We start from the raw sequence: 26,749 nt of genomic DNA on the forward strand, positions 1-26,749 counted from the left end.
GGTCTGGAAAGATGGACGTCAAAAGACAAATCAACTCTCCTACATTTTGGTTAGACTAGCGTTAGACTTCCAAGAAGTTATTCCGCACATACTCAGGATACACTCAAAAGGACACAGAAGGTTTCTTTCTGTAGGAACCAACACAGACTATATCGGATTCTTGCACACGCTCTATATAAGAAGAGTCAGGATTTTGTTTCCTGTGTTGACCATAACATTTACTGGGACGGAATGTGTGTTTTTCTAATAGAAGCTACCTACCTCCGGTAGTTGATGTGCTGTCCAAAGAGAACCTTTTGCGTGCTATGGTTTGGTAAGTCATGTATGCTGACTGATATGTTCCTGTTGATTGGGTGCTGTATCTTGATCTTCTCGAGCTAGTTCTAGGTATCTAGACTTCGCATAAGGATTCTTGTAGAAGATCAATGAACGTGTGCAGAAATAAAATGCATTTCAACAGAAAGAACATATCAAGCATTCCACCACAAAACAGTATTTGGTGGAGAAAACAAATGCAGAGTTCATGACCGGTGCACCATCCCCAGGTGTTTTTTTAGCTAGTCGCATTTTTGTGGTTGGTCGATTCCTTAGATTTCTTTCACACTCTAAACTCCTCTTGTTACGTTATAGCATTTAGAGGCACAGCTGGCGGAAATCAGATGTATGTTAAACAGTTACGATGAAGATCCAGAAGCAGCATGGAAATGGTCAACCAATGACTGGATCCTTCCATGTCACTTGTAGCAAAACTCAACAACAAAAGGGTTCCAGAGGGTCTAGAAAAATAGTGAGTCAACCGTGCAAGTCACCATGAAGCATATCAACCTACCGACTAACTGCCAAAGATGGTACGCCGGGACGTCCTAACAGACGGTCCAAGGTACCCATCAGTCACCACTCGGAACCGCCCTTCATCATTTGGGATTCCTTAAGTAGACCATCGATATACACACACTATTCTCATGAACAAAGATAACCAAGATGGTACAATGGTTCCTTTGACTGGAATAGAATTTAGTATGGTCCTATACTTCCTTCGAAAGGTAAGTGGCAAGTCATAAGGTGACTGATAGTGTACAGTGCAAAAAAGAAGATTAAACATAAAAGAAAAGATTGAAAATGTGCAATTAAAATTGGATTGGGGAGTACAGAACAACTTTATTCGGGTGATACTCGCCCTACCAAATTTAAAAATTTGCCAAGACAGGTTAGAAAAATAGCTGTCTAGAGGTGGTACCAGGTCGACATGTTTCAGCAATAATGGATACAATTATCCTTGCTTTCCTCAGGACCTAACAACAAATAGATTGCTACTGCAAAGAATAGAAACAGTGAAAACAGTGAAAACACAAAAGTAAAGACAAGTATAGAGATCACCTGAAATTCCTTGGTGTCACTTGATGTCTTGCTCTTACAAATCGTGTGTTAGTCACAGATTTGTAAGAAGTGAAGACCTCACCCCACCTGGCAGCAGCTCAGGAATGATGAGAAGCACCGCTCTAACCGTCGGTACTCCAGCGCCGGCTTGTTCGGAAGGGGTATAAGGAACCAGCAGGTCTCTTATGCCTCCAGACCTGTTTGTAGCCAAAGCCCCATAGATCAAGCACAGGGACTTAAAGGAGATCCTGGCCTCAATCGGAAGCCAATGTAATGTCTTTCTCGCAGCAGTGGCTGAGGCACGCTTAGGTAAGTCCAGTACAAACTTGGCTGCGGCGTTCTGCACCATCTGAAGCCGCAGTAACAGACCCTTGTTGATACCTAGATATAAGGCATAGCAATAGTCAAGTCTGGAACCTATTAATGCTACTACAACTTGCTTTCTGGCTTGGGGGGACAGATAGTGCTTAATCTTCCGCAAGATATTTATTATCCCTCAACATGTGGAGATAGTCCTGTTTACTTGCTGATCCATCCCCAGGGTTGGGTCAATCATGACTCCTAAGTTCCTGGCAAGGGCAGTGGGTACAGGGCAAGCTCCCAGAGATGAAGGCCACCATTCCGCAGACCAAATGTCGTCCTTTCCACCAAACACTAGAATTTCTGTCTTCTCGCCATTAAGCTTCAATGAATTGCAAATCATCCATTGAGCGACTGCCTCCATACAGGATCGAAAATTGGGGGCAGCAGAGATGACAGGTTGGGCGAGAGACAGCAAAATCTGAGTGTCATCGGCATAGGAGACTACCTCCATCCCATATGATCTAATAAGCCTGGCAAGTGGGGTCACATAGATGTTAAAAAGGGTCGGGCTTAATGCCGACCCCTGAGGGACCCCACTATGCACAGGAAGGGATGGAGATAGAAACTCCCCCAGCTTAACTCTCTGTTCCCTCTGGCCCAGGAAAGAGGCCAGCAAACTAAGTGCGGGCCCCTCAACCCCTATCTCCCTCAGTCGAGATGTTAACACCGAGGGAGACAGAGTATCAAACGCAGCCGTAAGATCTAACAGGATAAGGAGGGTAGTCTGGCCCTTATCAACTCTGGTGCGGATGTTATCAAGCACTATGGTAAGGGCCGACTCCGTAATATGCCCTCTCCTAAATCCATGCTGCGAATGATCCAAAAGGCCAGAGGTTTCCAGAAAGGCTGCAAGATGCTGGTTAAGATGGGTTTCCAGCATCTTTGCAGGGGCTGGGAGCAGCGAGCTGGGGCGGAAGTTTTTAAGAATCCCCGGATCTAATGTGGACTTTTTTAATAGTGGCTTAACCACTGCTTTTTTCCATTGTAGGGGGAAAATCCCATCCATCATTGCCCTATTCATGATCTCTAATAATGGAGGCAGAAGAGTCTCCTTGCATTGTTTGAGGAGTTTCAGTGGGCAGGGGTCTAGGGGAGACCCAGACCTAGTCTTGTTCAAAAGGGCTTCAAGATCCTGGAGGGAGAGGGGTGGAAAATTGGACAAACACCCTAAGGACACCTCCTCGGGTGATGTTAGCGGGGGGATAGGTAAGCACGGAGAGATAGATAGTGAGATCCTCTGTAGCTCTAGCGCCGAATATATGTCCACAATTTTAGACTGAAAAAATTTTGCAACATCATTGCAGAGCTGCTGTGAGCTGACAACGGGATCTGGCACCTTCAAAGAGGTGAGCATGTCTACGATCTTAAACAGCTCTTTCGGCGGGGTGAGCAAGGTAGTACGGGTCGTAAAATACTCTTGCTTAGTCCTTATCACCTCTGCCTTATAATTCCTCAAGAGGGTTTTATGATTTTCCCTATCCCGCATATCCCAACTAGTCTTCCAGAGACGTTCCTGTCTCCTTACTCCCTGCCTAAGGAGTCTTAATGGTTCTGAGAACCAAGGGGCCGAGGGACTCTTCCTGGCAGAGTAACGCAATGAAGCTGGGGTAAGTTCGTCAATAGCTGTTTTAATGGCCCTATCCATCCTAAGTACTGCCGAACCTACATCCTCCTCCTCCGAGATCGCCAAACTGGGCAATCTGGGGGCGAGCGCATCACTAGTTATATTCTTAAAGTTACGCCTCAGTTCCATTTTACTTGGGTCGTTCCCCTTGCTATTGACAGTGGCTATCATTAATTCTATAGGGACAGCGTAATGGTCCGACCAAGAAAGAGGGATAGGAGTCTCAATGGTAAACCGGGTGTCATTCGAGAAGACCTCATCCAACGTATGACCCGCCTAATGAGTGGGACCCTTAACTAGCTGTTGCAACCCACAGGCAGAGAAAGTATCCAATAGGGATAGGGTTTCATTGGATTCCAGATTTTCCAAATGAATGAATGAATGAACAAAGTATTTAATAAAGCGCAACGGTGGCCAAACGGCTTCCTGGCGCTGGGGACCTGATCAGAGCTCAGCAGAGGGAACCCAGGGAAATTTAGGAAGGGAATGCCTGAGAGAAAAGAAAAGTTTTAAGAGCTTTGCGGAAGTGAGTGTAGATGGGAATGGAACGGATGGAGAGGGGAAGAGTGTTCCAGAACTGGGGGGCCAGGACTGAGAACCGTGTGCCCCCTGTTCTGGATTTACGGAAGCGAGGGATATGGAGAAGAGAAAGAGAAGAAGAGCGAAGAGTGCGGACCGGGGCATGAGAAGAGACAAGAGAAGTGATGAACAGGGGCGCAGAACGGAAATGAGCCCGAAAGGCTAAACAGGCCAATTTGAAAAAGGATCTGAAGTGAACTGGAAGCCAGTGAAGTGATTTGAGAACCGGGGTGATATGAGAAGATTTGGGGAGGGAAAGGATAAGAGGAGCAGCTTGATTTTGAATGACCTGTAGGCGGCGGGATTCGTAAGCAGGTATGCCCACGTACAGGCCATTACCATAGTCAAGGCGGGAGATGACAAGGGCCATGACTATGGATTTAAGTGCATCGGTAGAAAAAAAACGTGAAATTTTATGGATTAAACGAAGAGAAAGAAAGCAAGAAGATACGACGGAGCTGATCTGGTTGTGCATGGATAAGTCATGACTGACTTTAATACCAAGAGTGCGAACAGAGGAGGCGGGCACCGGGGGGGGACCAAAAGAAAGGGGCCAGTGTGCGGGGGACCAAGGGTTGGAGGGGCCACCGGTGAGAACAAGTTCCGTCTTATCTGGATTGAGCTTCAAATGGTTAGCGCTCATCCAGTCAGAGATAAAAACTAAAATGGAGCAGAACTTGGGAAGAGAATCAGGGGTGGAGGAGAGATCAAAGACGAGCTGGAGGTCATCTGCGTAGTTGTATACAGAGACCCCCAGCTCAAGGAGAGAGGTGATGAGGGGGTGGATATAAAGATTGAAAAGAAGGGGGGGAGAGAGAGGAACCTTGGGGGACGCCGCAAGTGACTGGGCGGGGAGGAGCAGAGAAACCGGGGAGATGGACTGCCTGAGACCTGTCCCGCAGGAAGGACGCCAGCCAGGAGAAGGCCGCGCCCCGGATGCCCGCTGCGCTGACACGGTCGAGAAGGATGGAATGGTCAACCGTGTCAAACGCAGCGGACAGATCGAGGAGGACCAGGGCTTGGGGGAGGTTGGAATCGGCCTTCCCCTTGAGCTCGTCCAAGACTGCGAGGACCACCATCTCCGTGGAATGGCCCGGGCGGAATCCCGCCTGATGGGAAGCAAGGAGGCAGTTCTCCTCTATATAAGTGGAGAGGCAGGAAGTGACATGAGCTTCAAGGATCTTGCCGAGGTAGGGAAGAAGGGAAATGGGACGGAAATTGGAAGGGAGAGAGGGATCTAAACCGGGTTTTTTTTAGAATGGGGAGAACTATAGCGGATTTGAAGGAAGAAGGGACAGATCCTAGAGCCAAAGAAGAATTAAGAAGGGCAAGGGGGGGAGCAGGACAGTTGGTGAAGAGAGTTTTAAGAATGCGTGCTGGCGCGCAATCCACGGGGGAGCCGGACTTGGTTTTAACCAAAAGTTTTAAAAATAAATCGGTGGAGATGGGAGGAAAAAGGTCGAAGGAGGAAGAGGGACAGATGGAAGAGCAAGTGGGACGGGGTTGAGGCACTGTGGGAATGTTGGCTTTAATCTTCACGATCTTGTCGATAAAAAAGTCGTTAAGTGAAGAACAGAGGGACTGTGAGGGAACTAAACTAGGAGTGGAGCGATCAGAAGTGGCAAGATTGTGAACCAGGGAGAAAATTTCACGGGGTTTGTTGGCCGCCAGAGCTACTCTCTCAGTGAAGTATGCGGTTTTGGCCGCTAAGATCGCTTTTTTATATTCAGTGAGGAGTGATTTGTATTTGACGCACAGAGAGGGGCAGTAGGTCCGTCTCCAGTGGCGTTCCGACCGCCTAAGGTCGAGTTTAAGAGTTTTAAGTTCTGGGAGAACCATTTGTGCGCGTCATGTGGACGGACCGCCTTGATCTTTCTGAGCGGGGCGACTAGATCGCACGAAGAGGAAAGCCATGTGCCGATAGCGTTAACCTGGGATTCAAGAGAAAGATTAGTGAGATTGGGGGTAGAGGAGGCCAGAGTATGCGAGAGGGAGTCAAGGTCGGTCCGATTCCAATTGCGAGCTAAGATGATTTTCGGACGGGGGGACTTGTCGACCGCTCCCAGATGGATAGAAAAGGAGATGATAAAATGATCCGAACAGACGCATTGGGATATAAGAGGAGGTGAGACAAAGGGACGGGAGGACCAAATTTGGTCCAAGATATGACCCTGGGCGTGAGTGGGGACTGAGACATGGGATGTGAGGTTTAGGCATTGAAGAGTGCCCGAAAAATCTTTAGAGGGGAGGTCTTCCCTAGGGTCGCCCGGCCAATAATTAAAATCGCCGAGCAGAAGGACGGAGGAATTGTTGACCACGAGAGTGGCCATGAGGTCCTGAAAGGAGGCTACAAAGGAAGGCATAGATTGGGGGGGGCTGTACACAAGGACAACAGTGAGGGGGACAGAAAGATTAAGAGAGCGAGCCACAAGGTAGTCCACATTTGGTATGGGGGGGTAGTTGAGAAGTTGAAATTTGAAAGATGACCGAATGATCATCGCCACCCCTCCCCCCACCTTACCATCCGGGCGATCCGCCCGGAGGGCATAATGGGTGTCAGGGAGAATGGCTAGGAGGTCGGGAAGGGAATCGGCAGTGAACCAAGTTTCGGTCAGAAAGAGGAGATCCGTCAGAAATGGAAATTCAGGTCCCCCAGAACTGTTAAATGCTCACAGCCGAAATGAGGCTCTAGGATGTTAAGCATATGATGGCCAAAATCCGCTCTAGTCCCCGCGGGTCGATAGATGAGAAAACCCATGAACGGAAACATATATGATCCGTTAATCGAAAACTGAAGGGCCTGAAAAGCGTCCTGAGGTTCTGATAGTGAAGTGATACGGCAGGAATAGCAGTCTCTATAAAGGATACCCAACCCTCCACCTATACGTCCCACTCTGTCCTCCCTCACCAGCGTATATCCTTCAGGTACTGCTTCCACCAAATCTGGTCCGGAGGAATCCTTAGCCCACGTTCCCGTAATAAAAACCCAAGAGGGTTTCCTAGCCAAAAAAAAATCCTTAAATGCGAGATTGTTCTTAATCAATGACCTCGCATTTATAAGAAACCCCTTTTCTCTCCTCAAGCTATTACCCGATTTAACACTCGGACCTGCCGGTATAACGTCCGCGGACGCAACCGGCACCGTAGGGGCATTCAGAAAACAGCTGCTGCCGGGGAAAGTATGGAGCGTCTCCGGGGCATTCCTGTGGTGACATGGCAACCTAGAAGGCTTGAGAGTAATCATATCCTGCCATGAGTACCAGTTCCCAACGTACTCACCTTCAGTATGTCCAGTCTCCCAGCTATCCAGCCCGTCCTTAGCGCGGACGGGCGCAGACGGGCTGGACTCTGGCGTGACTCCGGCGTTACTGCGGCACACACGCCGCGCGCACACGCTGCGCGCCTGCATACTGAGCCTATATAGGGCTCTAGCCAGTCAGCCTGACTGCTAGAGCGCTACCCGGAATGGCGTCCTGTCAGCGTCCCATACAAACCCCTAAGATGGCGCCGATTTTCCCAGGAAGCGCGAGGCGCGCTGAGAAAGAACCGCTGAAGCCACGGTGAGGGGCACGATTATAGTGCAAGTGAGTGGCAATATTTTAAAAACAGGGGAAATGTATTAAATTATTTTTAAACTAAAAAGACAAAAACGGGGTTTTTCAAATTAGACACAGCGCCTAAATGCCACAGCGCAGCGCGCAGCAAAGGAAAGCCTTGGAGCACAGGATGGAAGTTTCTGTCTCTCCTTTACACTAAAGTACACAGAAGTTGTGTATTGCAAGAGTCAGCTCTGAGCCCAGTTCTATGTAGTTCCTACTCTTTTGCTTAGTCCACTCACAATGTGCAATCCATGATATGTGTTGTCAGGTGCAAGAAGGAAGGCGGGGTTGAACTGGGACTCTCCCGCCGGAGAGCCCCGAAGCAGGGGTACCAAAGATGGAGACTGTCCCATTTAGCTGCTTGTCTCCCTGAGAAGGACAGCACTTACATTGGTAAGTGAAGTGGAGGAAACTCCCTATGCATCAAAAGGGCCCCCGTCTCTTCTACACACTCATACGTCTAACCCATTATAGTGGACCTTTTGAATTTCCCAAAGGAGCCCATCTCTACTTCTATATTGTATCTATATTTTGCTTGATATACATTGAATGTTTTGTTATGTACCTTATACCCATGTATCTATGTTAAGATGTTTATATTATCATTGACCACCATTGTACCTTATTTTATTCACGTTGTACCTATGTAACTAAGTCACTTACCCTGTAAAGCGCTCTGATACCCGCAAGGGTCTGGTTCGCACTATATAAAACGTTCAAATAAAATAAAATAAAAAAAATTCTACACACTCACACGTCTAACCCATTCCACAGGATCGTTGGAATGACCTAAAGGAACCATCTCTATTTCTACACAGTCTAACCCATTCCACAGGATTTTTTGAATGCCCGAAGAAGCCCAAGCTCTTCAGATTGGTGCTTTGACACCACCATCAATCCTGGGTATAACCATCAACTAGATAACCATATTTATACTAGAGAGGCTACACCCACCTGTGTTTTGCACACGCCACACCCAACCTCAATACACAGTAATAAGGCATACACACATACCACATGGTGGTTCATTTGCCAAATTACCTGATTGTGGTAGGCTAGACCAAATTTAACCCCTTCCATGCTGATGACGGCCCCCGGCTGTCCTGCATCACGGTGGACATGTGCTGATGATGGCTGGGGGCCGTCATGGACCCGCCCACTCAATAAAACTGCCGCACAGGTGCAGAATCGTGGCCGCGCCCAAGGGCTTAAAATGGTGAGAGGGACCAGTAAGCGACTCTCTCGACACAGACATGCAAAAAGACCTTGCCTTGCCACTTCGATCATTTCACTACCACCACTCGAAGTCCTCCACAGCCTTGTGAACTGACGGTAGTCATGATCTCTAGGGAGGGTGCACATGATTTGCACCTTCAGACCACCGAGCCCTGGTCTGGGTCTCCTCTGTGCCACAATAAGCCTGCAATGCACACTCATGATTGTCGTGCGTGCTGCAGGCGAGTGTCAAAGATCTACAGAACTTCCTATGATGAACTCGAGGTAGAGAGCCATGCAGGGAAGATTGTCAATCCCAAAACATTTATTTTACTTATTTGTGACGGTCTGCCCTCTATACATGGAGTTTTGTCCCAAACCTGTTGTGAGGAGAGGAGTGAGTTTGGATTTGGACAGTGGCAACCATTATTTCCTTTGTGTGTGGGAGTAGCTATGCCTCAAATGGTAGAATTTGTGGCCCTACAATTTAAGAGACTAGAACAATTCATACACTTACTGAGAGGAGACCCTTAACCTATTTCAGTTGTCTATATTTTTTTACTCTTTTAAATACCCTGCCAGTGGTGACCGATATAAAATAAAAGTGTGGGGGTGGAAGGGGTGTGAGGAGGCACGGGGGAGCGCGGGGAAGGGTGGGAGTGCGTAGAGGATTAATGGATAAAAAATAAAAACCTACCTCATGATGATGGCCTCCTCGCCTCTCTCTGCTTATTTTTATTTATTTTGAAAGTTTTATATAGCGCGAACAAGATCTTTGCAGATATCAGAGCGCTTCACAGACAAGGGAACAACGTGTGGGTAAACTAGCAATTGGGGTGGGGAAGATACAAGTGGGAGCATAGTCATCAAGATACATCAATAATGATACAAGTGCAATATAGTCCATAGCGTAAACACTCAGGCAGGTCAATAACATGCGTCATACAAAAATGCAAAAACGTTTAGTATAACTGAATGGTGCACCGTCTGTGAATAACATTCCCAGTCATAATTCAAGTGTATTTAGCCATGAGGATAGCCTTTACTTCTCTCTTAAAAAGCATGGTAGAGGAGATGAGTCTGATTTCAGGGGGGAGTGAGTTCCAGATCCTGGGTGCCATTCCTGAGAAGGAGCGTTTATACGTTTTTTCCTTGCGGAATCTTTGGGGCTTTAGCAGAAGGTTGTTTGTGCCTCTGGTGTTCCTAGAGCCTCCGGAAATCGTCAGCTTTTGGGCGAGGTATCCGGGTGAGCTCAGGTGGACAGCCTTGTGCGTGATGCAGGTGATTTTCAGATGAATTCTGGCTTCAAAAGGCAGCCAGTTCAGGGCTCTCAGGTCAGGGGAAATGTGTGAGTGTTTTCTTGAACCGGTGATGAGTCTCGCTGCAGCGTTTAGAGAAGCTCTTATGGGTGCCGTGGTAGTTAGGGGGAGACCGCAGAGGGCGATGCTGCCGTAATCTATTCGAGGGATGACTAGAGCTTGTACCGCAGTTTGGAAATCTTTGGCTGGAAGGAAGGGTTTGAGTTTCCTTAGGGTATTGATCTGATAGTTCGCCCCTTTAGTTGCTTTGTTGATGTGTTCCTGCATGTTGAGGTTGGTGTCAAGTGTTATTCCTAGAGATTTTGCTGAGTCCACAATAATGGGCTGAACATTGAGTGCGGTTAGGTGTTTAAGCCAGATTTGAGTGCTAGTGATCTTCGCAGGAGGTGAGATCAAGAGGAACTCTGTTTTAAGAGCATTGAGCTTGAGGTGATTAGCGGCCAACCATGATTGGGTGCTTCTGATCGTTGAGTTCAAGAGCATAATGTCTTTGGGTGATTGTACTTTGAGATAAAGTTGAGTGCCATCGGCGTACATGTGGAATTGGACCTTGGATGCTTGTAGCAAGGTGGTGAGAGGTTCCATAACTAGGTTAAACAAAGTTGGGGATAGGGAGGATCCTTGTGGGACGCCTAGCGTTACCGGTATTGGAGAAGACATCAAATTGTTGCTCTTGAATTTCTGCGTTCTGTTGTGTGGAAAGGACGTGAACCACTTGAGCACAGTTCCAGATATACCCATTCTTGAGTTTAATAGGTCAAGTAAGTTCTCATGTTTGACGGTGTCAAATGCAGAGGAGAGATCAAGAAGGATCAGGAGGCAGGTATCGTTTTGATCTAGGATTTGAAGGGCGTCGTCAATTATGTGTATCATAGCAGTTTCTGTACTGTGGTCCGCTCTGAAGCCTGATTGATGAGTGTTGAGTAGCTCAAACTGATTAATGTGTCTAGCCAATTGAGTTTGTGCGCATTTTTCGAGCAATTTGGCAAGAGTCGGAATGTTGGTAATGGGACGGTAATTATTTAGATCAGAGGGGTCGGCAGTAGGTTTCTTTAGTAGAGGTGTGACTTGTCCCACTTTCAGGGAGTCGGGGATGGTCCCTTGTTGAAGTGAGCTGTTGATAATTTAAGTCCAAAGTGGGAGGAGCGACGGGGTAAGGTCTTTGACAGCGTTGGCAGGAAGAGGTCCGTGGGGTGGTTGGCTGGTTTCACCGTACTGAGCAGTCTACCAATTTCTTCTTCCGAGTAGGTGGCAAAAGATGACCACGTAGCATTGTTTTTTGGTTCAGTGGGTGCTGTGCAGAGGGGTTTGGGGTAGAGACTTGCGTCAATGAGGAGATCATTCTTTATGTTGTCTGTTTTTTTGGGTAAAGAAGGAAGCGAAGTCTTCACAGGAGGGTGCAACGCCCAGAGTACTGAGTGATTGGGGTTGTTCCTTGGATTGTGTTCTGATTAGCTCAAACAGCTTTCTCGGCCTATTTTTGGCATGGTCGAGCTGACAGCTGAAGAAGTCTGATTTTGAGCATTTTATTTTCCTGAAGTAGGCATTTCTCTTTTTCTTCAGCGTTTTTAAGTGCAGTGCAGAGGGAGCAGATCTCCAGGTGCGCTCTGCCATTCTCATGGCCCGTCTATCATCATTGAGACTCCCGTTGTACCAGGGATTGGATATTTTTGTGGATGCTCTTTTTAGCTGCAGTGGTGCAGCTTCATTAACTAAGGCGGTCATAGCGTTGAGATAGTGATCCGTCAAGGATTGGACATCCGTCATGCCAGTGGGAGGAAGTAATATATTGCAGCTGTTGGGGGGTAGAGAGTTTGGGTTGAGTTTTTTCAGGTCTCTTTTCCAGACTTTGGGCTTGACGGATTGAGCCGGGTTAGCTTTGACTTTTTCATTGATGAAGAACGTGACAATGTGATGATCTGACCAGTCACAGGGTTTGATAGATTCGAGTTGGATAGAGTATTCTTTGGAGATGATAAGGTCGATGGTAGAGCCTTTCTCGTGGGTCGGGCTGTTACATATTTGGGTGAGGTCAAGGGCGTCGAGGAAGTTTTTAAGACTGTTTACCACCGCGTCATTCTGATCGTTCCAGTGAGGGTTGAAGTCACCAAGGTATATTTGTGTGAGTTGTCGCCCTGAATTGGTTGTGATCAAATCCATAATTTGTTGCGAGAAAGTGAAGTTGTCCCCAGGTGGGTGGTAGATGCCGTGGAGAGAGCAAATCGGTTTGCCTGCACTGCTAATATCGAGGCACATGTATTCATAGGAGGTTGGGGAGGGTAGGGAGGGAGAAATTACTTTCGTGACAGAGAGGTTACTTCTGTGTATACAAGCGATTCCCCCACATTTTTGATCAACCCTGTCTAATCTGGTGATGTGGTAGTTGGGGGGAACCAGTATGTCCAATATGGGTGTAGAAGATTCATTTAGCCAGGTTTCAGTCATGACGATGAGGTCAATGTCCAGTGATAAGATGAGATCAGCGATTGCAGAGGAATGTCTAGAGGCCGATCTGCAGTTGAGGAGGGTGCATTTGAGACGGGGTGTGTCGTGGGTGGAAGAGGCTTCGAGAGAGAGGGGGACTTTTCTCAGGTTACTAAGGATAGAGATTCTGTTGTTTTGCGTGGGGGGTCTAAGGGGATTTGGATGAATCGTTGGAATGGTGCGGAGGGTGGCGGGTATGTTGTTAAGGGGAGCTGAGCCGTAGGAGCGGAGGAGGAAGATTGTATCGAGGTCCGATAGTGTGTTGCAGGTGCGATGGGGACGGTTTTCCCGATTGCGAACAGGGATTGAGGTCCAGGGCGGGTGGCGTTGAATGTGAGAGTCAGTCGCCCAAGTGGAGGTACTGTTAGGCAAGGTGGTGCTGATGAAGGCGGGTGAGGGGTGTCTGGGTTGTGTGGAGAGTAATTGTTTGATGATGTGGATGTCTTGCTTGAGCTTGAGGAGGGCGGTGGGTGAGGAGTGACTGGAATGCGAGCAGAGTAGTTGTTTGATGATGTGGATGTCTTCTTTGAGCTGGAGGAGGGAGGCCATAACGTAGTCTCGTGTGGGATTTGTGTTGGTGGTGGGTATTGGAGTGTTGGGGGAGGATGGCATATTATGGAGGAGGGTATTGGTGGTGGGTGGAGAGTGCATGGTGGAGGATGGGCGTATGTCATTAGTGGTGGGGGCGCATGTAGGGTAGTAGGGGGTGAGAATAGGGGGGTGAGTGTGGATGTAGGTGGTTCTCTTTTGCGGAGTTGCAGTGATAGGGGCGTGCTCAGTGTGGCTAGTTAATGTGTGGAAGAGGGGGCTGAGAGTGGGGGGGGATAAAGGGTGGGGATTGTCTGTTGGCGTGTCAGTCTGGTGCTGAACTCGGTTAGGCGGATTGTGAGTGGGAGCTGTGGTGTTATGGATGGAAAGACTGGGAATGTGGGCTGGTGAAGGGAGGAAGGGGGTACGGTTGGTGTATATGGGTGACAGATCTATGTCTGTGATTGGGGGGTGTGAGGTATCCACCATAGGTGTGTGTATGACTAAGGTGCTAGTGCTATAGGAGAGGTGTGAGTCCTTTTGAGGCTGAGGTATGCTAGAGGCGTTGTTGCTGGGGGCTGTGATGACCGGGGAGAGCGGAATGGGAGTGGAATGAGTGGAGGTCAGGGTGTTGGTGGGACGGGAGGGGGTGCGGCTGGTGTATGTCGGGGAGAGATCTAAGTCTGTGATTGAGGAGTGTGAAGTCGTTACAGTAGGTGGGTGGATGACGCCGGTGCCGGTGGTGGGGGAAAGGTGCGTGTCGTTTAGGGACTGAGCTGTGTTGGAATCGTTGTGGTTGGGGGCCGTGAGGTCCAGGGTGGTCGTACTCAGTTGGGTCCGCGCATTGGAGAGGTGCTGTAAGAAAGTGTGAAACAGGTTATCTAGTAGATCCAGGTTCCTGTCTGTGGATTGGATTAGGACGATGCCGTTGTTATAGATAGTGATGGAGGTTCTGCCTGGGAAGAGTTGGGATGGTGTTATGGAGAGTGTTTGTCCATGAGCGGATTTCCTGGAATTGGATACGGTGAGTAAAGAGAGGAAAGTTTTTCTCCATTGAGCTCTGCGTGCGGTGTGGAAGATGATATCAATGTTTACGGCACCATTGACCGGTGAGTGGTAGGTGTCTGCAAAGGGTATTTCAGGGTGGGACCTCAGTAAGTTGTGTTTAAAGCGTTTAGCGGCTTTTTTGGTGAGTGCGGGTGGGTAGTTGATTCTGTATGTGTGCTTGCTGATGAGCTCCATGTTGGGGTGACGGAGTCGGTAGGGGTGGGAGGGTGCTCAGTAATCACCGGTTGCATGAAATGAAAGTGACACTTGCGGGCAGCCAAAGTGTATGCGGTAGTAGTCACTGCAGATAGGGATAAGATCTAAGATCTGTTGTGGGTGCGTAATGCCCAGATGTAGGGTATACACTAATGATAAACTGGGGCAGAATACAAACAAATACCCTAATACCCAATTGAATGTAACAACAGTGGCATTGATGAGCAGCCAGAGTATATGAGGTAGTAATTGGTGCAGAAAGGAATGAGACTTGAAATGGGAGCAGGTTACATAAGTGTACCCGGTCAATATGTGCAATTAATCAGTGCAATACATTGAAATCGCAGTAGGTTACAAACAAGTACGGCATAGAATTTCGATATAATACTGATGATAAACTAGACTTAAATACCAGTGTATATAGTAAGATACCTAAAATCAAAGGTGACAGTAGTGAATAGTCAACAATGGGTGTTTCTAAATAAATGAGGTGCCTGATTCAGTGGCAAGAGAAGGTGCCCCAGAAGTTATATGCTATGTAACAATAGTGAGTAGTCAAAGATAGATGAGGTATATGAGTCAGTAGCCAGATACAATTACAACCAAAAATTATATGAGACCTGAAGTGTCACTAGTGTGCAGCCCCAATATATGGGGTAGCATTTGGTGCATAGGGTGATGAAAAAGTGGGATGTGCAGTATAAATGAGGTGAATGTGCAGGATACAATTAGGAATAGAGATATATAATACCACTGTACAAGGTAGACACCCTATCTTCGTCTGACGTGTAAACCTATGTTGTATATAAATGAGGTAACATCGGTGCATTACAGGTGAGGACAGAGTGATATGTGCAAGCTCCAGCTAGGAATATACAGCCCCTGTGAATAAAATACTACTGTAAACATATATTATAGTAACATGAAGTATAGTAACATATAATATCACTGTAGAAGGGTAGACACTCGGTCCTTAGGAATGACTAGCGAAAATAAAATACAGCTGTAGCCACTCAGTCCTGAGGAATGACTAGCGTAGTAAAATACCACTATAGACATATAGTGTAATAACATATAGTATAGAACATGTGATACCACTGCAGAAGGGCATAAAGTATAGTATAGTGACGTGTAATACCACTATAGACAGGCAGACACTCGTTCCTGAGGAGTGATTAGTCCATGATGGTCGCCCAGGCTAGACAGTCTAAGATGGCCGAACCGTTATGGGAGATATGGGAGTTAGTCCTCTGTCTGCTGCTATTACTTTGAGCACAGGAAGGACAGTTTCACTTTCCATTAGAGCAAGCCCTGTTCATAGCATGTTGGGAAGGAGGCTTATCTCTACTTCTGGCAGTCTTGTGTGGGGGAGTTGAGCTGGGAGCCTCGTGGACATCGGAGGCATGAGGGGGATTTATTACTACAGCTTTATGGCCCCAGCCATTTTGAACAAAGGAGATAGCTTAGAGAAAGTGAGCAGGCGGGTGGGGTGAAATAAATACCTTATGTGCAGTCTGCACCATGAGCCTGTTAGGTTTGTCAACAACGTTTTGCATTTGTAGTCCTTAATCAGAGGGTGAACAAGTCTGGATGGGGGCCACTCTCAGCCCATGGAAGTCCCTGTCACCTCCAGCCTCCACTAATCCGGCGACCATCCCAGTTCCTTCCGGTCCCTTCAGCCCGTCAGGCAGTTGCTTCTCTGCTTTACTGCATCCAGCAGTCCCTGAGGCAGCATCACAGAGACTCCCCAATCCATCCCAGTGCTGCTCTCAAACATGAGAGTAGCACTGGGGATTGGCCTGAGCGGGCTGAAAAGATGCTCGTTTAGGCACAAGGAGTCTGCGCTGTTTCTCCAGTATAGCTGAGTTGGAGAAAGCAAAGTGCGCATGTCAGTTTGGCTGGCCGAAGACGGCTGGCCAAACTGACATGCACATTTACAAGTGCACATAGCACACCTCCTCACCCCTCCCATGCCATGGCACTGCCCCCCCTGCATACGCTGGTTCAGAACCAGCAGCTAAAAAATAACACAATAGTAAGATATTGTTTTATTTTTCAGCTGCTCGCTTTAAGCAAGTGAGGCAATGCTCCTCCCCCATAGCAGAGAATCTGCTGTTGTGACCTGCAGGTAACACTAGGTTTCACATTAAGATTTCTGTTTTCCTTATGGGATGCAAAGTGACATTGAAGCAGAGTTGAGTGTGGTTCTTGAACCTAATTTACCATCATACATACATAAATGGGGAATCACATTGAGATTAATTGTTCCTCTATTAACTCTGTTATTGATATTTGGCCTTTTTACAGAGCACAATCTGCCATTACTTTTGAATTATAGAAGATTCAATAGTCCACAGATGGTTTTCCAAGAGATTTAGGGCAGTTCTTAAACTTTTGTCTTTAACAAACCCCAGTGAATCATAACTATAAACCAGGGACACGGAAGTAATTCCAATTATTTTAAACCTCAATAAGAACACACAAAAATACACAAACAAGTTGACACTGTATGAACTCAGCTCATCTATTTTCCTGTGCAAGTGCAGACAGGTAAGTGTGTATTTTTTTTTTCAATTTCATTTCCTTCTCCCCCACGCCCCCACAACCAGACCCCCCCCCCAACCCCTTCAAATACCAGCTGCCACTGAAACTGCAGCCTGGAAGGGCCTTTTGTGTGGGCTGTGTTGCCTATCTGTGTATACATGAATAGATCACTGAGAACTTAGAACACTGGTTCTCTGGGCAGATGCCATTAAATTTCCAGAAAATCAATGTGAACCTGTCTTGAATTACCAATCAGCTTCTAGGAAGGAGGAACAACCATTGTACAGTTAGTTATCTCAAAATGCTCATGACAATGCTCTTGACAATAATGGTTAGAGGTCATATGAGACCTCAGACCCCCCTAAATAGATTGTGGAATCCCCCCAGGGGTCCATGGACCACAGGTTGAGAACTGCCGTTTTAGACGTTTCCATCTCAGACCAGTGTCTGATCTGGTTGGTGGACATATACTTTCAGTGATGGTGAAGGACTGTGTCTTTGTTAATTTAGTGTGTCAACATTCATGAGCTGTGCGCTTGAAGGATCAGCCTAGAAGGCTATACTGAGGTCTATTTCATATTTTTTTTATTGTTTTGCTCGTTCACTGTGCAGCTTATACATATGTGTGTGTTATCCAGCTCCTTGAAACGTGCTTTTGGGAGTCCTAGTAACAAGGTTCAAGTAGCTGCGCATTTGAACAATTTTGAGTGGTTGGTAAAAATTGTTAATTAATGCATTCTGCTGTAGGAATGTGTGGTGTGTATTAATGTTTATGCACAAATGTGCGCGAGCACTCACCATAAATTGGAACTTAATGGTTCTTGTCTATGCAGATTAGGAGAGAGCGCAATTTGCATTCATCTCCTAATTAAGGGGTCCATTAGGATGGCGGGCGGTGTTAGTCCGCCCGCCATCCTGTCGGTCTTTGGGACCGCCCACCATAAGGGCGGGGGTCCCGTGGGGGGTATAAGGATGCGCCCGCCACAGTGGTGGGCGCATCCTGCATTTTTAGCAATGTGGCGGGCGGTGCTCTCAGCACCGCCCGCCACAATGCTAAAAATGCATGTATGCATTTGCATACACAGAGCGGCAGGCACCGCACCTGCCGCATTGTGTATGCAAATGCTGGGGAGTACCACAGGTACCTCCCATGTGCACTCCACACCTCGCCTTCAGTGAAGACCGCATGCCTTTGCTGCCACGGAAAGGCATTGTTTTAAGCCTATCCTAATATGGCTGGCGGTGTCTGATAGACACCGCCCCCATATAAACCCTTTTCCGCCCCGGCCGCTAGGCGACCGGAGCGGAAAAGCGGCGGACGCTGTTTTCGTCCACCGCGGTTCCCTCCGCCATAGTAATATGGCGGGGGGAAATGGGTGGCGGGCGGGCATGGATGTCGGGCGGATCGCCACCGCCACCATGGCGGTGGCGATCTACCCGGTATCGTAATGGGCCCCTAAGACTGAGAAACTCTGGGTATACAAATCAGTGCTTAATTTGAGCCAGTGGTTACCTGTTGAGGCCACCGGCACTCATTTTGGGGATTCGGCACTTACTTTTCCTCATCTGACATTCCCCATGAGCAAGAGAGAGAAAACACACAAAAGGGTAAAGAAGGAGGAAAAAAAACCGGTAAAAGGTCTCAAAGGGAGAAAGCAGGAGATTGCACAACACGATTGAGGTAAAAGGGAAGTGGGCGTCTTGCAGTGGATGGAAGAAGCATGAGGTGGATTTAAGACTATGCACCGGGCCGGGCTTCTGATCAGAGCTTTGGGCACCATCACTCATTCTTTTACAAACTAAGCACTGGTGCAAATTGAATGTGTGAATTGTTTGTACACTAATACACTGGACAGTTTTGAACATGTCTACTTTGTGTCTGCAGTTGATGATCTCAAAAACAGTGCAAATGAAAGGAAAAAACAAAGTACCACCCAAGGGAATGTGACGGAGCCCACTGTTGGATCTGGGCTGACTCCAGAGGAACAGCCCCTGCAGACCGAAGCCACATCTCCGGCCTTAAGAGGAGACACACCACAGCCCGGTACGTGCTGGACTAGTTCTAAAGTGGGCTTGTGGGTTAATGTGTAAGTGCCGGTTGGTGTGTGGTTGATGGTTGCAATATGAAGCAAGCCACATGTGGAATTCTTCCAACAGATTTTTTTTATTTACGTTTTGTAAAGCGCGAACATTGCCCTAGAGGGTATCAGAGCACTTTACAGAGAATTGCGACACACACATACGGGGAGGCAGTTGCGGTAAAAAAAATCAGCAATAGACAAAAAAAACACTATGTACATAATGACATAATAATGGAGGCTATCAGAACCGCACCATTGCAAGAAATTATAAGTAAGCAGAGGAGCATGACAAGGTAGGCAAAAGAACATGCAAGTATAAATACAGCAAGATAAAACTAGTCCACCCTGACTTTCATTCTACTTTCATCTCCACTGCTTCTTTTGTTAGTTGGTTGTGGGGCTTTCCTTCACTTACTATGCTGCATCTCACACTGGGGTTAGTTAATTCATCCTATTGTGAACTTTTAACTTTATGATCCAACCAGTCAGCGGAGAAACATAAGTGTGAATAAAATTAGGAAACCCAGTCCTTGAGAAAACAACAAAGAAAGGGATAATTCTTATAGGCCACCTCAATATTGTCTACATGACTTTATGGGACTCGCAGGAGGATATTCCTGATCCCAGAGATGCTTTGATATAAAATTCGAATTAGCAAAATGCTATTTCTTTTGCAATGTATGGAGGGAGAAAACTGATTTATCATTTCTGTGCTTAGAAAACAGCGTTCTCATGAGAATTAGGGGTATTACAAACATTTGATTTTGCAGCTGTCTGCATGATAACGGTACACAAATTATACGTTCATGCGCATATGGTTTTTGAGATACCAGGTCAATGTCAATACAGATTTGAAAGCCACTCACGGAACACAGTTACCACAGCACAAGTGGCTGTAGTACATCAAGTTTCAGATTTTGTATAAGTAATTTTCTGCCTGAAGCACGCAATACCAACAATCTGGATTTACGTGAGATTACTCTTAGGTCTGCACCCTGAATATCGACCATAGAATGTCGCTGAGACCCAATATCGAGGACATACCTAAGTCCAATATTTATATATATATATACATATATATATATATATATATATATATATATATATATATATATATATATATATATATACACACACGTAATTAAAGGACGGGGTGTTATTATCTCAGGATAATTGGCACAGCACGCGTGCCCGACAGAGAATGAGACCGAGCGTACCCGCTTGAGATTTCTCCTATACTTTGTGGATTTTGACTACTGGCTACTTAAACTTGGATTAACTACTACCAGAGGATCTATGATTCCTAACACTATTATGAAGAACAACACAATTAATACCTATTGAAGTTTTACCATTGACCAACAGGGTTGGAATTATCACTGGCAGAGAGGCTTACAATTTTTACACAGAGAATCGAGCAGCACTGTAGAAGTCGCGGGGTATTCCCCAACGATGAAACACGTGTTGGCTGGCTGGATGTTCCTTTTTTCAAAATAAAAGACAAAGAATGGACTTTTGAGAGACATTATTCATTGTGTGCATTTGGTTCTTTAAAGATAATATGATGTACTTTCATGGAATACCTAAGCATGTGCATAGGATCTAGTTTAGTCCACACATATATATATGCCTACGTGGTACATATATCTTCAAGGTGTGTAGATATGGAGTTAATAATAAATATATACATCCCTATATGCTCTTAACTTTCAATATGTTGTCCCTCGATATTCTTATACTACGATATTCTAGGGGTCAATATTCAGTAGTACAATCTTACTCTTGCACAATATACATTTCTCACAGCCCTGGGCCCATGGCATGGCAGGTAATGGGTGAAACCTACAATGTTACAGGCTCGGGAATGCCTTGTGCAGCTCCTCAACCCTTTCACAGGTCGCTTGGTTGCAAGCTTCTTTTGGCTTCGTTGCAGCTCGCTTCCTGAGTTGATTTCCAAGCAGGCGTCAGTCAGCTCGTCCCATGCTCATGACCAGGGGTCAGTGCTTCTTCATGCATCAGTACTGGTTCCTCTTTGTCCAGAATAGGACACCGAAGCATGTCTTCCTTCAGAGTTATAAGCTTGCTCCCAGCCTTGGGGAAAGCAGTGACTTCCAATTCAATTATGGGTTGGAAGCCATGGTGTGCTGTTATATCGGAATAAATGAAATCTGCTAGCTCAAGGTTCAGTTCTTAATTTGAGACGGTGGTCCCTGGTGCTCGACACCAGCACTTAATTGTCAACACAGGCACTTATGGAAGCTGCCACATGGTGGCTCTGTTTGTATAGTTTAGACATAAGCAGGATTACAGTTGTTTAATAATTCAATATACATTAAAAACAACTAATACCTGTTGCCCAAACCATTCTTATAGCTTTGGGGGCGTTGATCAGTCGGAATTGTCACACTTGCAGCAGTGTGATGGTTAGTGATTTTGTAGGTACTGTAATTGGCATTGCTGGCAGTGGCAATTGGTGGGGCTAAGCTGCAGTGCCCTCCTAGTGAGGGCCCTGGCACTTATTTTTGTTTTAAAAATTAAGCACTGTCAAGGTGTCAGCAGTTATCTGCAATTGGGTGGCTTGGAGGGAAGCTAAAACAAAGCGTGTCAGTGTCCGTGGTTTAAAATTCATATCCCCTAGAGCCAAGCCTGACAGTTATCAAGAATTAACAGGTCCCTTTTACGTTGTTGATTGGTATACTCAAGCACCTGGAGACGAGAGAATTTTGCTCAGATTGTATAAACGTCCCCAATTGGTAGTCTTGGGGAAGGACTTTCGTCTGCAGCAGGAGACATTGACATAAAGTAGGTAAATGTAAATCAAATTATTTGGAAATAAGGATTCCTTTATTTTCATGAATCTGTTTCTCTGCACTCTTCACAAAATGTCAAGCTTACATCACAGACACTGTTACCAAAGAAGCAGTTACTTTAAGAGGGCGCGGAGATTTTAGAAGAATCCCAAATATATTGCTTCTCTTTTTAATACTTGATGCCCTGAATTCTAAAGTGCCTCCTTATGAGACATGTACATAATAAATGTAAAATATCCAATATCATTCTGCAGGGATTTTATTGGAAAGAGTTTCTTCTAAGATGAAGACACGCTTTAGAAGATAACTAGAGTATGCCAAAATACATGAGGAACGTATTATATTACAAAAAGTAGGCATGTGAGGTCTTGTTTGCAGCAAAGTGCAACGCTTTGATTTATACAGTCTATTTTAGTGTGGGAAGTAAAAATGGCATCCCCATCCCACCATGCAAGACCCAATTATTAATTTCTGGTGGTTATAAAAAAGGATTTACTGAATCTGTACTTTTTTTTTCATTTAGATTATTTCTCTCTTCTGCGCGGAGGGGGGGTTGTGCTTCTTTGGGCCTGATGCCCTTGTTTATCCCGCCCCCCGTCCCATTTAGCTCGCCCCCGGATTGGGGGCCCGAGCTTGCCCTAGGCTATGTAAATGGGTGGGGAGGGGCTTCCTGCAACGGGGTTTGTCCCGCGCCCTTATTGGGTCCTGCTTCGCCTTCCCAGCCCCGGGTTCCATCCTCTAAATATCAATATGCGCTAAGCGTTAAAATAGCCTTACCTTATTGCGATCTAATGTGCCACGTTATTTTTCTTTTTTCACACAACGTCACATAATTTACCTTTTGATGTCCCATGATTTACTTTTGATGCTTCATAATGAAGTCCGCCTGTCCTGTGGCCCTGGATAAAGTTACATTATTAGAAGATACATTAGCAAGACATTTCTCATCAAAGAACACCATATGGTGAGTTAGCCTTAAACTCCCCTTGCCGTGGGCTCAAAAGCCCTGCCTGCTCCATCGGGCCGACATCCAGCACAACCAATTCAAAAGGGTTGGCTTGTCCATCGCCTAGTCATTGCTGATCCCTGAAACTGTGTTCCCATTCCCCTAAGCCACCACAAATGCTTGTTCTGGGTGTTGGCTCCAGTCTCTGTTTTTTGCATCCCTTCTGATGTTTTCATATCCCAGTTTGTCGTAGGAAACTCTGCTGTCAATTCCCTATTCTGTCACTGTCTCATGAGAAGGGTACATTTGTTGTTAGGTCCCCACCACCATCTGATGGGCATTGTAGGCCGTCAGCGCGACAAGATTCCCATGGAGAGAATGGCAGGGTTCACCGAAGAGATTGGCGGGCTAGCCATAATTATATTCAACTATGCAACTAGTCTACTACCAAGCCTATTCAGTGTGATAGTCTGTCCCTTTCAATTACCCTTTGGATCCTAACAACTACTAAGTGGTCATTAGGGTCTGAAAAGAGCAACTCAGCACCTCTAATGTATTTCCCTTCAATCTTCCAGATACAGAACAAGAGAAAGAGGTGAAGAAAGAGAAAACTCAAGGGAAAGAAAAGGAGGAGAAGAAAAGAAAGAACACTGCCAGCTCCAAGGAAGGTAGGAAGAATAAGGCAAGCAAGACCAATATAACGGTGAGTGAAGCAGAGGAGAAGACCACTCCGAGACCAACAAGGCCCTCATTGACGATGACGCCAAAGGCAAGACCCAACCCTACACCAAAGCTGAAATCTGAAAGGCCTGTACCAACTCCAAAACCAAAAAAGCACACACCTTCTGTACCCGACCAAGAAGACCAAGGCAATGCGAAGGAGCCCGAAGGTGAGTCTAGGTCTAGGAAAGGTGAGGAACATCTGAGTGTTATTTGTAAGTGCGCTGAAAAGTGTATTGAGGGAGAAGGGAAGAATCTGAGGGTTAGCATGAGGTTTTACCAGGTCGGTCCAGCTTCTGAAGGGAAGATGATAATCTTTGGGCAAATAGATGTCTAGGGCAAGACATGAGCATCGCAGCAGTCGGTGCAGATAAGAGTTGGTGTTGCTCTCATTTATAGATTAGTGAGACAACATTTGCTGTCACAGTTTTAGTTTTTGGACAACTTTCTTGTGTTCCAACACTTTTTCATAAATAAATACAGGCCCCAGTTTTGGAAGAGGGTTGATGGGCATGTACACTAGCCTCCTGCTTACATTTTCACTGACTATCTCACCAGTGTGGCATGGATGTCTTTGAAAACTGTTTGTCTCATCTCATTGTTGAAGTGCTTAGTGCAGCTTACACCAAGGCCCATTTTCACAGCCATCCTCTGTCATTCCAGCATTGTCGGTGCCAGATACTGAAATCACACTTGTCATATAAATTTCACAATTTTTTTTTTTTTTTTAAATTTCTTACTCGCAAAGAAAATACTTTATTAAACGTTCCTTCTGTAACCCAAAATACAGCCTTCCAGCTGCTCTCTCCTAATTGGCTAGTCTCTGCCAGGCAGAGCCATGCTGTCCTTTTTTTTTTTTTTAAATATATTTTTATTTTTCCCAAGTACACACATTGTATATATTATACATTTGATTATTTACATTTACATTTATGTATTACAATATCCGGTTTGTCGACTTTTCACAAACTTTAACCTTTTGGAACTACCAACATTTTCGTATCCTTCATATACCTTGTAATTCATGTTGCGTTTCACATAAACTACCCTATAATGTACCCTATATTGCCAAGGTCTCCTTCCATTTCGCTATTGGTTCCCAAATTTTTAAGCCTAGCCTTCTTCCCCTTTTTCCCTTTCGTGCATAAAATTGCCTTCTCAAGGTTATATGTAGCTAATTAATTCGCCAGCCAGGTTTGCATAACCGGGGGATTCTTATCCAACCATGCTCTTGCTATTGTCATCCTAAACACTGCCATAGCCATAAACATGAATTCATTTTGTGCAAAATCTCCCTCTGAAACTCTCCCCAACATTATCAGTATAGGTGTCAAACGTACTTGTAACCGTAATGTCCTACCAAAGAAGTCCTCCAAATCTTTAATCAAAGTAAATAGTTGTGGGCAAAGAGCAAACATATGCACAATATCTGCCTCTGGTGATTTGCATCGAGGACAAGTGATACCAGTGGTTCCTCCCCACTTAGCTATCCTGGCTGGAGTGTGGTATAATGAAAACAGAGTTTTATAGTGCTGAGACTGAAGGGGAGCTGAGCACAAGATGGTACGTCCCAGGTCCAGCGATTCCTGAAAACATTCAGGCTCTCCGCCCAGTTTTTCAGCCCACTTGTTGCTAAATTTGTCAATATCATCGCTTTTTCCTATTGCGAGGCATGCATAAAAAGATCTGATCGTACAATTCCCACCTAGTTTTATCTTCTCCAATATCTCATTCCTACCAAACCCGGGTGTACCACCCTGTTTGTTACTGAGGAAGCTCCTTACCTGCAGAAATTTAAAAAAGTCCCTTTTATCAATGCCGTACTTGGAGGTAAGGGCTGAAAACTGAACTATCCCCTCTTCATCCATTAAGTCCCCAATCTGTATGATCCCTTTTTGTGCCCAGCCAGCCATTGTTAAATCAGCAAACACTGCCGCAGGGAAGGATCTATTCTTATACAGCCGGACGTACCTGTTATATCTTCCTATTCCTGCCCTTTTTAATAGAGAATTCCAGATTTTCACTGCTGCCGTAACAGTCCTAAATGTTGTCCTTTTATAATACCCAAAGTCCATTCTATTTAAAAAACAGTTTTCAGCCTCAGCCCCCAAGACTACTGAGTATACCTCCGTGGACATGCTCGTAACACTTTACTCGAAGCCTCCTCCCCCAATTAATCCCTGCATGTATTGTAATGCAGCTGCCATTTGATAGAGCCTAAAGTCAGGAGCCCCCCAACCCCCTCTTTCTCTAGGGAGAGACATGAATCTGTAAGCCCGCCGAGTTTTCCCATGGGCCCAAATAAACCTATTCAATACTCCCTCTATTATATTAAACCATTTAGCTTCAAAAACTAAGGGGACGGTTCTAAAAAAATAAAGAAATTTAGGTAGAATCAACATTTTAATCACGTTGGTGCAGCCCATGAGGGAGAGGTGGAGATTGTTCATCCTTTGCAAATGTCTCTTTACCCTAGAAATTAATGGGGTCAGATTATTCCCGACCACCGCATCCAAATCAGCAGATAGTGACACCCCAAGGTATACCGCAGAGCTAACCACCCTCCTATAATCACAGACAGTGTGTATATTCTTTATTATCTGGGTCTTTGATCTGTTCAGACTATACCCAGACAACTGCCCAAACACCTGGGCCTCCGCTTCCACCTCCTTTATAGCTTGGGAAGGATTCGAGGTCAATATGGCTACATCATCTGCGTAGGCCAGAGTCTTCACTATACTATTATTTGCCCTCATCGGTGGAATCTCAGGGTTACTTTCAAGTTGCCTCAGTAATGGCTCCAAATACAGCGCAAAGAGCAGAGGTGAGGAAGGGCACCCCTGCCTGGTCCCCCTAGCAATTTTTACTGCAGCTGACAACCCTCCATTAACTCTGATCCTTGTGGTAGGGTCTTTATAAAGGGCCTGTATAGCATTTAAGAACACCTCCCCTATCCCACACCACCTCATGACCAGCCATAGGTAGTCCCAGGAGACCCTGTCAAACGCTTTCTCTGCGTCTAGAAAGAGAGCTGTGATGGGGTCTCCTAGGACACCTGCCGAATCAAACATCGTAACCACTGTCCTAACATGCTGCGTTGTCCCTTTACCAGCTATGAACCCATGCTGTGCTGGGCTTCCCAGTTGCTCGATAATCCCTGCCAAACTTTTTCCAGCATTTTAGAGTATATTTTAACGTCTGAGTTCATCAGAGTGATTGGTCTGTAAGAGCCAAGTACCTCTGGTGGCTTCCCCTTCTTTAAAATTACAACAATATCAGCTCCCCCCCATGAGTCCG

At 46.0% G+C, this 26,749-nt stretch overlaps 1 protein-coding gene across 1 annotated transcript in view; it reads left to right on the forward strand.

Moving 5' to 3' along the window:
• Positions 1-26,749, forward strand: part of COL20A1 (collagen type XX alpha 1 chain) — a 511,940-nt gene that overhangs the window by 147,885 nt on the left and 337,306 nt on the right. Inside the window, exons 5-6 of the mRNA XM_078651638.1 lie at positions 18,781-18,939; positions 23,308-23,643. Of these exons, the coding sequence (XP_078507764.1) occupies positions 18,781-18,939; positions 23,308-23,643 (495 nt within the window). The remainder of the gene's footprint in view (positions 1-18,780; positions 18,940-23,307; positions 23,644-26,749) is intronic.

The sequence above is a fragment of the Lissotriton helveticus genome, chromosome 7 (genome assembly GCF_964261635.1).
Source record: "Lissotriton helveticus chromosome 7, aLisHel1.1, whole genome shotgun sequence".
NCBI lineage: Eukaryota > Metazoa > Chordata > Amphibia > Caudata > Salamandridae > Lissotriton > Lissotriton helveticus.